Source organism: Thermobia domestica, chromosome 13, assembly GCF_964235325.1.
Source record: "Thermobia domestica chromosome 13, izTheDome1.hap1.1, whole genome shotgun sequence".
Lineage (NCBI taxonomy): Eukaryota > Metazoa > Arthropoda > Insecta > Zygentoma > Lepismatidae > Thermobia > Thermobia domestica.
The window spans coordinates 75341222-75356965 of NC_137466.1; the positions used below are offsets into that span (position 1 = coordinate 75341222).

General features: G+C 37.3%; 1 protein-coding gene across 1 annotated transcript in view; it reads right to left on the bottom strand.

Moving 5' to 3' along the window:
• Positions 1–15744, bottom strand: part of CCT5 (chaperonin containing TCP1 subunit 5) — a 60636-nt gene that overhangs the window by 4250 nt on the left and 40642 nt on the right. The window contains exons 8-9 of the mRNA XM_081735940.1: positions 12229–12366; positions 3256–3436 (exon numbers count right to left, since the gene is read on the bottom strand). Of these exons, the coding sequence (XP_081592066.1) occupies positions 3256–3436; positions 12229–12366 (319 nt within the window). The remainder of the gene's footprint in view (positions 1–3255; positions 3437–12228; positions 12367–15744) is intronic.

The following is a 15744-nucleotide window of genomic DNA, read 5'->3' on the forward strand; positions in this document are numbered from 1 at the left end:
CGGGCGGAAAAAAAAAAAAAATCACGGCTGCGCATGAGTGTCCCCTCTACATGTACACTGAAGAAAGTCTCCCGCGGGAAAAAAATAAGGTTCAGTACTTTTTGACCACACCTCGTAGGTGCAAGAATTTATCCGTGAATAAGGGCAGTAACAAGCTTAACCACATCCGCCGTAAGCGATGTCAATATCAACGTCGGTACATACAAAAACAGTATTAAAGTTCAGGTCAACTAACAAGAAACTCAAATATCATATCTTAGTGTATACACCCAACATGAATAACTAAAGTTACCTGTAAAGCTACCACCAAACACTAACTAATAATGTATGTTGCAGTACACGACTCAGGTAAATCTACATATCATTACTGTTCTGTACTTAAGAGCCAAAACATAATATTTTATATTCCGGCTTCAAAACTACAGTTTATAATTTTGCATCCTGATGAACCACAGAAGTTATAACGAAACGTTCCATGTCACTTTAGGATGCTGAAGGGTGCGTTATTTATTTAAAGAGCCAGTATATCTCATTTTAACACCTCGGGCCGCGGTGGCTAGAGCCATGGTTCACCTCTGGTGCATGGGGTCCCGGGTTCAATCCCAGCTCGTGCCAAGTGAACTTTGTGATAGACAAACACAGTGTGCGTAGGTTTCCTCGGGGTTCTCCCGTTTCCTCCCACTTTCTTCATTCCACCACTTCATTCATTTGTCATCATCGCTGTCTCCTTTAGCCCAGCCGGCATAACCGTGGGACGTAGAAACATTTCATTTTAACACCGACATTGCATATTAAATTGTGTTGATTCTTCACGCTGTAATATACTAGCAACATGAGGGAAAAGCGAGAATACGAAAATTTATCTTCGAGAAAATGACATTTTAAGCTACAGAAGCAAAGGAATAACTGTCTACGGATTACAAAATATGTCCTTTTAAATCTTATCATATTTATAAAGATAAAATGATTATGCACATATAAGTGTTCAACTCATACCATTAATATAAATTAGGAATATTGCTTACAAATGTTGTCACTGACACTTCGAAGATACACTGTATAACAGTATTAGAATTTACGTTACACGATTAAGGATTAGGAATTAAGATTTCTGGGCTTTCGGCATCTATGGCCATGTTAGCCCATCATGTATGAGGGATTACGTCCCTCAGCGATCACACTACCCGAGGAAAGGGAAAGAAGAAAGGCGCTCTGGAATCTGTATGTTAGGTACCATTCCGGCATTTGCCTGGTGTAAATGAGGAAAACCTTTCAGGATGACTGGCCTGAAAAAGCTTTTACATGTTTTTCGACCGAGTGTCCCCACTGGGAATTGAACCCGGGATCACTCGCACCAAAGACGAGAGCGTTAGTGACTACACTACGCGGAGCCACGTTACACGATTAGGTATACATTCTTCCACATACACGATTTGTTAAGTTTATTCATTTTGTGTTTACGACAGTGTTCTAACAGTTGCAGGTAAGGAACAATTTACAAACTATAGATTACAGCAGGTTATCCCGTTTATGTCCAACCGATTTGGCAACGCTGCTGTCCCGCGTAGTTTGGACAGAACCACGAACCTGTCACCGTTATCATTGTGGTCTCTCAGCTTGTAGCTCCCAGAGTATCGTGTTGGTGCTAATGAAATACCGCTGGAAGTGAGTCATTATTGACAAGGGTGCATCATCGCTCTTTCTCTCGCGCATTTTAGTACAATCGGGAAAATGGTTCATCCACTAAAGATATCGTGACTAGGCACATATAAATGCGCCCCACGCAAAAAAACATTCGGGAACAAAAGAGGTCTGTTCGAGGTTATCAACATAAGTATCATCTGAAGTGTCTCGTGGAATTCGTCGGTTGGCCGGCCACCGTGAGAAAGCCAGAGATTAAGTATAGTGCAGTACACTGCCAGCTAATCGAGATATTCATCGCAGTCTTTGCTTGCGATGCATACAAAAGGACCGGACCTGCACCACACTGCTGAACCGAAGACAAATTGCTCCGAACTGTAGGAAAGACATTTGGCGGGTACAAAACGGAAGACGGCTGTCACACTGGATGAGGCCTACATTTTTATTAGGCATACTATACACTACGCAGTTCTAATATCCTTGTGTATTGTATTGGAAAGGTGTCCCACTTACTGAATATTAAAGAAGAGAGTTCAAGTTTTTAAAAGTTCTTGCAGGAAGCCGTATCCTACTTCCATAAGTTTTTGATTAACAATATTCATGTTTATTACGATTTACTATTTCATCCTTCATTCATCCGTTTTGTACAAGAAAAAGAAAGAAAAAAAATGGATGACATTTTGTGATGTGAAATGATTTTCCAGTATACGACTCCGACCTACCGATAAAAGCAGAGAATCTGTCTATCAGTATAGGAAAATTCTAGCAAGATGCAGTTAAACCGTAAAATTTAACTAATTAAAATTAGATATGGGTGATCCGTTAAAAAATAATCAAAGATGATGATTAACAATATTTATGACGTACATAAACAAATCCTAATAAAATGTTTTATAATGTATTTGTCACTTCTATCTTTTGCTTCTCCAGTTTGAATGCGGTTTCCTAAAGTGACACTTTTGGATTTGCCCTCCTTCCCCGAGCTGTTGATATGATGAATAACGTATTAACTGAAGATTACACTGAGGATTATTAAGTTATACTTTAATGTAGGACCACCCCGCATATTTCAATCGTTTTAAAATCCAAACATACGTAACTAATCAGAAAGAGAGGCATTCACGTTTAAGTTTGATGTAGAATATCCCACAGCGAAGTCCTTCTTTGGTATCTTGCATACTCGGTTTTTGTATCATTTTCTTAACGTGTGACGGTTTAATATTTGTGGTTTATTTGACTTACACTCTATATTCATTTGTCTGTTAACTAATCTCACTCCATTTATATTTCATTTACGGAAGCCTGAAGAAACATTATGAAAACCGAAGCAAACTTACGGAAAATATAGAGCAGTTGCCAGAAAATTTTCTACCCTAATCAAATTAAGATATTATGTACTTTGTTATGATTTTACGCTTCTTATTTTTAGTGCTTATTTACAAGTCAATTATAAGCGCCCGAAATAACTGAACAGTAAAGCATGGTTTTAAATTAATCCTCAGTATTAATTTCAGATTGCAGGTATGAGAACAAAATTTAATTACAGCCAGATTTCCCAAGTAACAACATAGGCCAAATATATCATGTAATGAACTCCATATTTCAGATACTTACTATTTGTTCCTTTCAGCATACAATCAATGCCCAAAGCAGGATTATTCTCCTTCACTTGTCGTGCTTTAATTTCTGTCAAGGTATGAATAGGAGAAAGGCCAGAATTTTCGGCAAGTGCCAGAGGAATACTCTCCAGGGCTTCGGCAAAAGATCTAAAAGCATACTGTTCTAGAGAAGAAATCTGTAACGAAAGAAAAGTGTGTCATACATCACATCATATGCACCTACTGTAACTGAGTTTCATTAATTACTTTTGTGACGAAATTACGAGTTCGTTCCTGATTAACATGAATTAGTTGTTTGAATTTCACAGTATATATATATTTTTTCCTTTTCTTGATTTTACGTGACTTCTCATACAGACTTACAAAAATTCTTATATTGTCTGCTAAGATATTAGCGAAAACTGGGAAGCGTAATAAAAGCCCTTTAAATCACTGCTCTTTTCAATGTGTACTCCACTCACTTTCAGAAGTGTATCCTATTTTCGTAGCAGCCTGTTTAGGGACAGGGGTTATACACTTTTGCTGGCGACTATACAATGACGAATAAGGTCCTACGAAAAATTAATTTTGATGGTATGTACCGGTATTCCATGCTCACTTACATCCACAAAAAGCCTAAAATACATGAACGTGCTGCATACAAGACAAAATTTATATGAAGCGTTCTAAAAACAACTTTCAACAATATTTACACACTAAGCACAGTAATTGGAAATTGTGAATATCTAACCGCCAATTTCATCGAACTTTCTACACTACAGTTTCATTGTCCACTTTTCTGCCTAAAATTTTGACTAAAGATTTTCAGATAAATATTGAAGAAATTGTATTTACTGACATACAGAAGAAATAATGAGCGAATATATTCATTGCAATGTTTTTGGTTATAATTATACAAATGAAAAGAAGAAACAATGAGCAGTTGCAAAAAATAGTCAGAAGAAAAAAGGAATTTTGTTGAATTCTTTTGAGTACTACACTATTACGCGTTTCTTCCTCTTCCTTATTTCCCTATAATCTGAGACGAACTGACAGATTTAATGCATAGGATAATTTACAGTATCTGTCTTGCTATTCGCATAAATTCTATTACCTCAATTCCTGTTAGTCTAATCTGAAAATCAAATTACTGTCACTAATAATTTAATGCCATTCCCTAACTATAAACCACGTACCACCATTGCCCTTATATTTATACGACCTACACAAAACATATTTCATGCAGATTAGCGTGTTAGAAGTACTACAGATAACAAAACCAAATAATGTTAGTAATAACAGAGAAAAAATGTTATGGTACATAGCGTTAGTCCTTTAGAGATGGTGCAGAACAAAACTGAAGGGATGATTTTCAAGTTACAACAAGTAACTTATCTAACACTGATCTGACGAGCACTTATACTGATAAAGACAATCTTTTTCTCTCTCCTTTCGAGTGAGTCAACACAATCTTCTCATCAAATCATATGATTGTTTCCTACTAATTGTGCTTCCCTCCTACATTCTCAAACAAATTTTGTGTTTCTTACTTTTCATGTCTCACTCACATCAGTATGTGAAGTCCACTGACAGTTATCTTCCCAATGGTTCAGAGTGTAATATTAATCTTGCGCACCTCGTCATACATCTTTCAGTATACTGCAAGATGCATAATCAATGCGCTTGAAGGATAAAAGACCTCATAAATTAATCACACACAGGTTATTAATCACAAAGTGGAACAAACATTTAATATACTACGTGAAACGCTCCGTAATGCATTCCCTGAAATTTCCCAGCAAGATAGATGGCATGGTATAAACTAATGTTTCGAGTACTTTGATTTCGTTAATACGTTTTTACATTATCAATGCACACCTAAGGCTTTTATTAACATTATGACTTGTAATGCATATTTAAAAGAAACAATCTTCTGGCTCGGGAAATTAGACGCTAGAAACTCAATCATAAACCCTTCAATTCAGTGGTTCACATTTTCCTCTCTCTTTCGTGTGTCTTACATATTCAATTCATTCCCCTATCAGTCCACTCATTTAGGGATAAATAAAATTATGAAAGCAATTTAGATTCGTATTCTATTTATTTAACCCTATAACGACGGACGGGTCCGTTAGACCCGAATTCAATTTTTTTATTATTATTTTATATTTTAACACCACAACCTAGCGACCACAGCGCCCGCGACTTTTCATCATTTTTAAAGACAATCAAGATTCTGTTTTGCTTGTTTTCAATTTCAATTAGTTTCGTCACAATTATGGATGAGTCCCTTTACGGACGGACGACCATATTATTTATATGTAGTTTGTTTCTTTCTGCGGAAAATATGTATCTGAATGACTTCCTTCGTGGAAACTGTCTCCACATTTTACGAATATAAGGTGTAGAGTATAACTTTTTCTATTTATTGCGTAAATAGCATATACGCAGAAAGATAAAACGAGTCAACACTCAACATGTAATATTCGATCATGTGTTGTTCTATTGGAACCTATTTATTTTACTTCGAATTAAGTGTTCCTTTTTCTTTATTACTTATCTGTAGAATTACAAAAGTAGATAACAGATGGAGTCTTGTACATACGGGACACATGCCAACCCATTTTGAAGGAACGTGTTACTTACGCATTCAGTATTGAAAACTACTTTTTTACTATTATTCCAGGTTGAATTCTAAAATATTAGGTGTAATAATTAGGTAGTACTCTGTTTTGCAATTCAAAAGACTACTCCCGCAGAAGATTTACTTCGTGTTTAGTACTTAATACCACTAGAAATGTTTCAGTACCTAGTAGAATGATTACGGCCTGAGTGTTATACTGAGGAATGTAGAGAAATGTATTAGATGCCCACAATATTTCTTGTGGATTCAAGGTTTTCATGTGCGACAATTTGTGAAGTGTGCGTTACGAGTAGTTGGAAAAAGTGACTATATAAAAATGTCTCTCGTTCGACATACAAAGGGACTCTCTACAAAAGAAGTGCGAGGTATACTTTTAAAAGAACTGGAAAGCTCAGAAGATTCTGACTCTTCTGTCAAGTGATGATGGTGAACAAGACGCAGTTGAGATATCAACCTGTAACCTAGAGGATATGCAAGTGGAAGAAGAAACAGATACCTTAGACAATGGAGAAACCGAATCGTATGAAGAAGTGTTATTGGAGGAAGCAACAAGTACCGCAGAAAGCAGATGGTATATTTCGAGGAATAATGAAGAAATTTGGTGCTCAAAACCAGTAACTAGCACAAAGGGAAGACTGAAAGCATGTAATATTATCAAAGAGATCCAAGGACCAACAAAATGGGCAGAACGAAGATGTGAAACTCCTGCATCTACTTTTCTTTTTTCGAGACCCACTTTTGAAGAAAATTTGCTCTTGGACGAATAAGGCCATCTTGTGTATGGGAAGAGCTGACGATAGAAGAGTTGAAGAAATATATTGGAGAGGTGATTCTTATCGGTGTATTCAAGTCCAAGAACGAAGATCTGAGTGAAATGTATAGTAAAAATAACGGGCTTGCAATTTTTTCTCAAATAATGAGTCGTGACGGATTCAAGGCAATAACAAGAGTGATGCACTTTGACTACGCAGAGGAAAGAAAACAAATTATCAGATAAGCTGGAGCCTATCAGGGACGTATTTGAGTCTTGAACAGTGTATCTTAGGGAGGCATATGTTCCAGGTTGTGTGACTGTGGATGAACAGCTCGTTACTTTCAAAGGACGTTGCCCTTTTGACAGTACATGCCATCAAAACCTGGAAAATATGGAATTAAGTTGTGGTTGATTTGTGATTCTGAAACAGCGTATGTTTGGAAGGCTCAAATATACAACGGAAAAGAAATTGGAGAAAAGAAAGAGATGAATCAAGGTGAAAGAGCTGTGAAAGAATTGGTAAAGGAAATAGAAGGAAGTGGAAAAATATTACATGCGACAATTTCTTCACTAGTGTTCATCTTGCCAGGGATCTACATGAGAGAAAGCTTACACTTGTCGGAACGATGTGAAAAAACAAGCCAGAATTGCCTCCGGAGTTTGTGTCCTCGAAATGAAGAGAATGCAATTCCACTTTATTCGGTTTTCAAGATGAACTTATGCTAGCTTCCTACTGTCCCAAAAGAAATAAAGTAGTAATTATGCTAAGTTCACTTCATGAACAGCCAAAAATAGACAATTCCACTGCAAAGAAAAAAAAAAAAAAAAAAAAAATAAGCAGTAGTTATAACTACATACAACGAGACAAAGTTTGGGGTCGATAAACTGGATCAAATGGTGCTCAATTATTCAGGGAAAAGAAAAACTCGCCGATGGCCAATGATCATATTCTATAACATGATAGACATCAGTGCACTGAATGCTTTTATTATATACCAAACAGTGCATCCCGAAGAATTAGGCGCAAGATCTGGAAAATGATGATGATTCTTACAGTACTTAGGAAAACAGTACTCAGCTAATAGGTGAGGAGGGAGCTGCAGGATGTGCAAATGAAGAGGACATTCATATTCCCAACAAGAATTGTAAGAAGAGATGTCACATTTGTCCATCGAAACTCGATAGGAAAAGCAAAACAGTGTGCTCCAAATGTAAGAAAAATGTGTGTAACGAACATTCAAAGGTTCTGTTTAACAAATGTTAGTGGATGCTAATTAGTAACCAAGGCTAAGAAGCACGTTGAATGATTGTAAATACTAGTTATAAGCAAGAAAATTTAGTTAGAATTCACCAATAAAAATATTCAAATTGTTAAAAACAATTAATGTCATTTTACTTGAACTTTGACTCGAGAAAAAACGCTACAAGCCGTGACGAGTCCATTGGACCCGCCGTCAGTAATGAGCAGCGAACATAATAGTCGTTACAGTGTTAAAAACTTCTCAGACGGTCCAAAATAAATAAATTCCACCTCTCACCTCTTCTTACTCTGACTGATCCTTTCAAAATTCGTGTGATATATAACACGACTCTCGGCATGGGCAGAACAGTAAAACACAAGGCGTTTACATATACAAAAACACTGAAATATTACTCAAAGACAATGAACTTTCAACATAAAAGGTCTCGTTATCAGAATAAGGAAAGAAAAAGGATAAAAGAAATAATATATTATCATCACCTATATTGAGTGATATGAACAACATTCAACATGAAAGAGACGTCATTCTACTTTTTCTTTTGTCCAATATACTTTTTACTCTCTTTACTGCACTCTGACGATGAAACTTTCAACCTTAAAAAACATCTAGCTTTTAAATTCTTTTGTGTATTCTTATACTAACACACTAAGAAACTTGAAAGCTGTGAGGAGGAGCGGGGAATCTCATCTAAGTAATTGTAGTTTTGTCGAAAATACCAGTTATCTTTACATTTATTCGAAATTTCTGAAGCTTTTAACAGGCGAAAAGATTAGTGACACATATAATTCGCAAACGTAAAATATTGAAATTAAAGGTAAAAGATTTAAATATGAACAAACTTTGTTCCATTGACAACACTGTAGAAGCAAATGTCCGAGATCTGCGGGGAATTTTCCTACTAAACACTGAACATTGAAACATCACTCCGAAGCTATCATCGATTCAGATCTATATGCGGAATATTTTATCAGAAAATGTTGTGCAATAAAATTAGCAGGGCTCATAGTGGTCTGGTCTCTTGTAAATAGTTGAAGAGAGACCAAACGCACATGAAAAAGTGACCAAAATCTCATCATGCCCCTTTTTCCCTGTCAATTTCTCCATCACCTCTCTCTGTTTATTGTTTTGTTTAATCTTTTCTTCTTTACTTCTTTTTGAGCTTCCTCCTTTATTAGGTTTTCTAAGTATGCTTTGTAGTTACGGTAAGCAGACTTAGCAGATGTAAGAAGCTTCTGAATAAGTGGAACCAGTTCTGGCCTATTTCCGAATGTCTTCATTCCAGATATTATATTTAACTTCGCATTGAGAGCTCTCAAAGCGTGAAATATTCATCACCTACTCTTACGAAGAACATACAAGAAGCGTAACACAAGACGAACCACACAAACACACACACACACAAAGTTGAGCGAAGCGTTAACTATTACGAGAGAAAACTAAAAGAGTATTATGACAGAAAAAAGAATAGACACAGAAGGGTTCTCAACCCCACCTTGACAGCTTAAGCATCCACCAACCATCCACTGTACTTTAGAAAGAATAAAAGCTGAAGTGAGAATAAAGCTGATTGTTTTACATTTGGCAGCAAGTACTGAAGCTTCAGAAGAGTAATAAGTAACAAGTTTCTGCCTTTTTCTATTTATTTTTTCTGCATTTTTCTTAGGAAACTACCAATGCAAAACATAAATAACACGAAAAAGTAATTTTTAGTGACAAATTTGAAAAAAAAAAAGTAACTTTTAGTTAAAAAAAAAAAAAAAGTGACTCACTATAAGCCCTGAATTAGTAGATTACCTGCAACATTTCAATTTATCAAATATATACACTTATTTACATATAGGGTGGTCCGGAAGTGGGTGTATCCCCTCCCCTTAGTTTCAACAGTATAGTTGAGTTGAGTTGATTTTGAGTTTAACGTCCCTTTCAGCAGCCAGGCTGTATGGAACGGTCGACAGTATAGAGATTGTTCAGCCTACGTTTGGCCGATTTCGTTCCTTCCCCCTCCCGGGCAGAATGCACTCACCCGATCTGGCTCGTGGAGTCCTGCAGTATTGTGCAGTGGCTTCCTGGGAACGGAGTTGTTTTTCCGCGCGGACGACAATAACGCACAAAACAGGACCATTGTTGTGAGTGTTGTGTTAAATTTGTTTCCAAGTATGAGGGTTTACGCTCTGTGACCAAAATGCCGCCCAAACTAAGCCGGTTTTGGGAAGGCAATGTTGCGGCTCTTTATGACGTTTACTTTAGTGTTTCTGTCATTAGAAAACAGTGCAAGGAGAATGGTTGCAACATCAGTTTAAGTGGAATAAAAAAAAAAAAAAAAAAAAAAAAAAACAAGGGCAACGAAGCTCCACCATTTGGATCATCAACGAAGTTGCCTAGGAAGCGGGAATGCACCAAGACCGCCTCCACCATACTGAGGAAACTTCGCAAAATGGCAATGCAAGAAAATCCGCCAACACAAAGGTGTATGGCTAATCGTTTTCACGTGTCTTTGCGGACTGTGAGCCGGACGTTACACTATCAACTCAAGCTGGAAAAAGTCATGAAAGCTCGCGGCCATCTTCTCACGGGTGCCCACCAAAAGGAACGAAAGTGTAACGCCTGGAAGCTGTACGAACGGCATCTGGCAAAACAAAGGTGGTTGTACGTCGTAACGCTCGACGAAGCATGGATTTACCTTTCCGACTGCGGCAAACCGAGAGCTGTCATGTACCGAAAGGCGCCAAGAACTTCAGAAGGTAGGTCCGTCTGTAAAGAATCGTTCCCAAGAGGGTTCATAGTCGTTACTGGCTACTGTTACCGAGGTAAACTGAAGATTCGTAGGGTGGCGAAGAACTGCAAAATAAATTCGCAGTATTTTCAAGAGCAGATCATGCGGCCGATCTACGAGCATGAGATTCCAACAATCTACGGAAATGACGCCACTCTGGTGCGCATTCACATGGACAAGGCCTCATCACACACCTCACGATCGTCCCTCGCATTCTACAGTGAGATGGAGGAGCCAAGTGGTACGCAGGTGATACCTTTTAATGAGGTACCTGTTAAATCTCCAGATGCAAGTCCTATGGACTATTGTGGATTTGGATTGCTGAAGCGGGCTTTGGGAAAATGGCATGTGACAACTGTGGAAGGACTTTGGAAAGCTGTGCAAAGGGAATGGGACAAGATTCCCCTCCCAGTTCTTCAGAGAAGCCTATTACAGTGGAAATTACGCTGTCGGGCTATTGTTAGGAACCAAGGGAAACACATTTGAGCACTTACGGACCTGGCACCATGGATTCTTCTAAATTTTTAGGTAAGTCGAAATTGGCCAAATGTAGACTGAACAACCTCTTGTGTCTATACACGGTTACCTTGAAGTCTTAAAGAGTCTTAAGTCAAACATCGGTATGATCACCATCCATGTTGTAACACAGCTGAATTCTGCGCGAAGTTCTCGCAAATGTTTTGCGGATATACTCCGGAGTAACGAGGGTGAAGGGGTGTTCCACAGCAGAAAACAAACATGGATACCAATGTTGCCAGACAATGCCAAGCAATATTCTTCTATCATTTTCTTGTGCTTGATACACTTTGAACCTCCAGATCTCTCTCTTTCTCTCTCTCTCTTATATATATATATATATATATATATATATATATATATAAGTTTATTACAAATTAAGACAGAAAATGTTAAAACAACGTTAAAATATACAAAGAACTATATTATATATACTATAACTATAACAAGAACTTCGTTATTTGTATTCGAAGAAAGTTTCGTAGCAGCTCGACTACTAATATCTCATAGCTACCACATTATTAAAATTCACACTTTCCATTCTTCGACTTCTGTCCCCTACATGTTTCGTGCGGAGTTGTGAATGGTGATTGAATATTGTATAGTTCATATAGAGCAGCGGTTTACTTTCCTTTAAATAGTCTACTACGCAGGATTTTTCGGAACTAAATTTGTTTTCTAACTTCATTTCAAATAATGGCTGTGTATTCAAGAAGTGTAGATTTACACTACTATTACTATGTCCGGTAACTGCGACTGACTTAAAGCATGCTTTTCTTGAGACCATGAGTAACATGAGGAAATGAGACAAGCAGCAGAACTCTGTATTCTGAAGAACGTTAACATAAGACTCATATACGATGAATTTTATTTAAAGAACAAGAGTGAATGGTCTATACAGAAATCCATGTTACATAATCTTTCAATGTCGAAGCAATACCTGCCTATATAAATTTTATATTTGAACTCACCCCTCCAAACAGAACATTTTGTTTTCTGTCTGTTATATCGTAATGTTAATACTAGTGAATAGCTCTTACTTTATCTGCCTCCTGAGATACTGCTACAGCGCATGAAATCTCTGCGGCGCCACCACCATAAACTATTCGGTCATCCTGCACCAAATTTCTCACCACGCATAAGGCATCGTGAATACTTCGTTTCGCCTCTTCTATTATCTGAAATTTAAGAATTAACAATTAACAATGTATGTAATAAATTCATGACGTCACTGCTACAACAATGAATAACGTACAAATGTAATTGCAATACAATTTTGATGTATTAGGTCTTACCAATGTTTTAATGAACTTGGGGACGTAAGTCCCTGTCATCTACCTGATCTTTATACCTACGTTTCGCTGGTGACTGTTTCCAACATACCAATGTCCCTCTTAGGCTCACTGGTGGTCTGCCAATCTCTACTTTCATACCCTACTGTGACGTGTCTTGTGGTTCACCCTGTATATCTCTGAAACTGTGTGATATCAGAGGTAGATAGACCATAGGGAGCCAGAGAGACACATTGATATGATGGAAACAGTCACCAACTTACCGTAGGTATAGTTAAGTGGAACAAGTCGAACCATGACAACGACTAGAGCAACAGTTAATTATTGCAACTTTGGGAATGAAATACGCCTCTGGTGCCTTCCATTTCAACTCAGGCAAAAAAATATAAAATTGTACCATCACCATCTCAGATATTGTTGAAACTTTTTTTTATAGCAACTAGACATGTTTTTAAGAGACCCATATTTTTTTGTTTTGTCGAAAAAAATTTTCCCGCCAAGTAATGGACCATCAAAGACGGGGAGTACAATTTATGAATTGTAGAAAACATGGAAAATGGTCAATTTCGGAGCCTCACCATTCGGCTATGGAGACAGGTAGAGTTATAATTCTTGTTGTAGTATGTACATAGAGATATAAATAAATTATATTTTATTATAGTTTGGTTTGCGCATGCGTATCTTTTTGTCCATAAATTAACAAATGAACGTCAATTTATCTGAAAAGTCGAAGTTTGCGAATTTTTTTCGAGCACTTCCGGTTCGAATTTTAAAATTCTGTTTTCACGATTGGTAAGACCTAGTTACCCGCTTTCCGAAAAAAATTTTGTATCGCTTCTGTGGTCAACCATTTTGTCGCAAAAAATTCGAGAAATTGTAAAATTTTCAAAAATCGCCATTTTTGGGCGCCATTTTCTCGAAAACACCATTTTTTAAAATTCTGAAATTTTGTCAGATGGTTCAACTTTACCTGAATAATAAACACACCAAATACCATTCTCGACCAATGCTTCATGGATTGACTGCAGCCTTTTAAAGTTAGCGAAGTTTCGCTAATTTTGATGTCACAGTTAGCAACACTGGGAACAATGAAAGTGCAATGATTTGATGATGTTTGTGGTTCACATTCATTAAATGAAGAATAAATGGTTTTCTTGGCTGTTTTTTTTTTTTTATTATTTTGATTAAAAAGGCTCTCTGAAATAGTAAAATGAGCCTCCCTCTACTCCTCAGTTTTCTTAAACTGAAGTAATCTGAGGTGGAAATTACGATTACGAAACACACAAATTTCAAGTTCACTTACTTAAAATGGTCTTCGGAAACAAAATGTCACTTTTTTTTTTTTTTTTTTTGACCAATCATTTGCTTGGTTGTTGTCTTCTTTGCTAATAGCATGTAACCGTGCAGATGCTCCGATAGATGTTGGTTCACTCATAACTCATCCAGGAGTGGATCTAGGATCTTGCCGCCCCTCCCCAGAAGAAGAAACTTTCTTATTTATATATAAATAAAACCCATCCCAGAGTTTGGAGCTCTTAAAAGTAGCTCTAAGTAGCAGTATTACAATCCCCCCCCCCCTCTCCCAGAAGTCTGTCCTGGATCCGCCCCTGCGTAGCACATTGTCGATAGTCACAAAACACTTATTTTCACTTCTCTTATGCTCTTCTGGAAACCTGTACCCTGCTGAAGGTTCATGTGGAAGCATAAACAGCACTTAAACTTCACGTAATTCATGATTTATTCATAATATTTCTGCTACGCACCATTGGTTATCATACATATATGTATAACAAAAGTTCCTTTTTGCAGATTTCTTAAATCTACACTTTGAATTGCAAAAGTTCGATTTTGGGGGAAGTATGAAGTTAGTTCATGGTGACCCGTTACTGCCATAAAAACTTCGCAATCATCCGAAAGCCAAAGATAACTTCGTTGAATACCAGTTACCGGTCGCATACTTTCCCTTTTTTCTTCCGGAAGTCGTCGAATTCAGTTCCAGGTAACAAAACGAGAGTAATACCCGGAGTTTGTACTTGCACTATACTCACGAATTCTCCTGTGGTTTTAGTGGGGACGCGGTGGCTCAGTGGTAGAGCGTTCACTTCCGGTGCTTGGCGTCCCTGGTTCAATCTCAGCTCGTGCCGTTCTGCATTCCACCATTTCATTCATTTCTCATAATCACCGTCTCCTTTAGCCTAACCGGCATAACCGTGGAACGTAAAACTTACAGATTTCATTTCATTTTTTTCTTCTGCGGTTTTAATACTGTGTATCTGTTTTAGCCTAAATCTATGGCGCGTTGCCACATTCTTTGCCCCCCCCCCCTTCCCCACTAGCGTCACAGAGACCCATGCATGGCCGGTTTCACTGCAAAAACACTGCTTTATCGGACCTGTCTGCATCTCGAACATCTGAAAGCGATTTTTAAAGTGGGATGCAGCACCATCAGAAATCACTGACACGGTTTGGGAAATTGTAGACACCTATTTTCACGTATTCAAACCTTTTTCTATAAAATATATTTTCGCTTTTCTTCGAGTATGTTTAGAATCTTGTCTATGACTATGAGTACATGAGCCGAATCGTGTGTTTTATCGTCGTTTATTACAACAAAACTGTCAATTGTTTCATATTTCGGTGATAACTCTGAATTTCACTTTGCAGAATAACAGTCCAGTTTTCAACGAAGTCCACATGAAGTAAAATGGAATTTGTATCTTGAAATTTTATACGGTGGTTTTCGATAGCAATTGATTCTCTTTGGATTTTCTTGATGTAGTCATGAATTACAATTCTTACAGTTAAACCGGCAATGTACGATACGAAAACAGAAAGTGGCAGAGTTTTTTTTTTTTTTTTTTTTTTTTTTTTTTTTTTTGTAACGAGATCATTATTCTCCCATATGGCATACGTAACCACTTTCATTTTCATCAGGATCAATAATTAGACACCACACTTATTTCTTCCATTCCAGGACATTCACCACATTCTTGAAGAAGACAGCTGTCATTTTCTACGGATCATACTACTAAAGGAAATAGGTCACTCATGACAGCTTCAATACAGGTTGCACCTTTGATTTGTAGCAACGCAGTAGCAGCTAACTTAAAATTTGCACAATACACACACACACACACTTCCCTCTCAGGTTGCGGACTGACACACTTTAGTCGAATACTATAAAATTCCGAGTGACCCATTTTTATGCTGGGATTGTTCTGTTTAAAAATTCAGTAAATTTCTTTGGAATGCGTAAGAAAACGT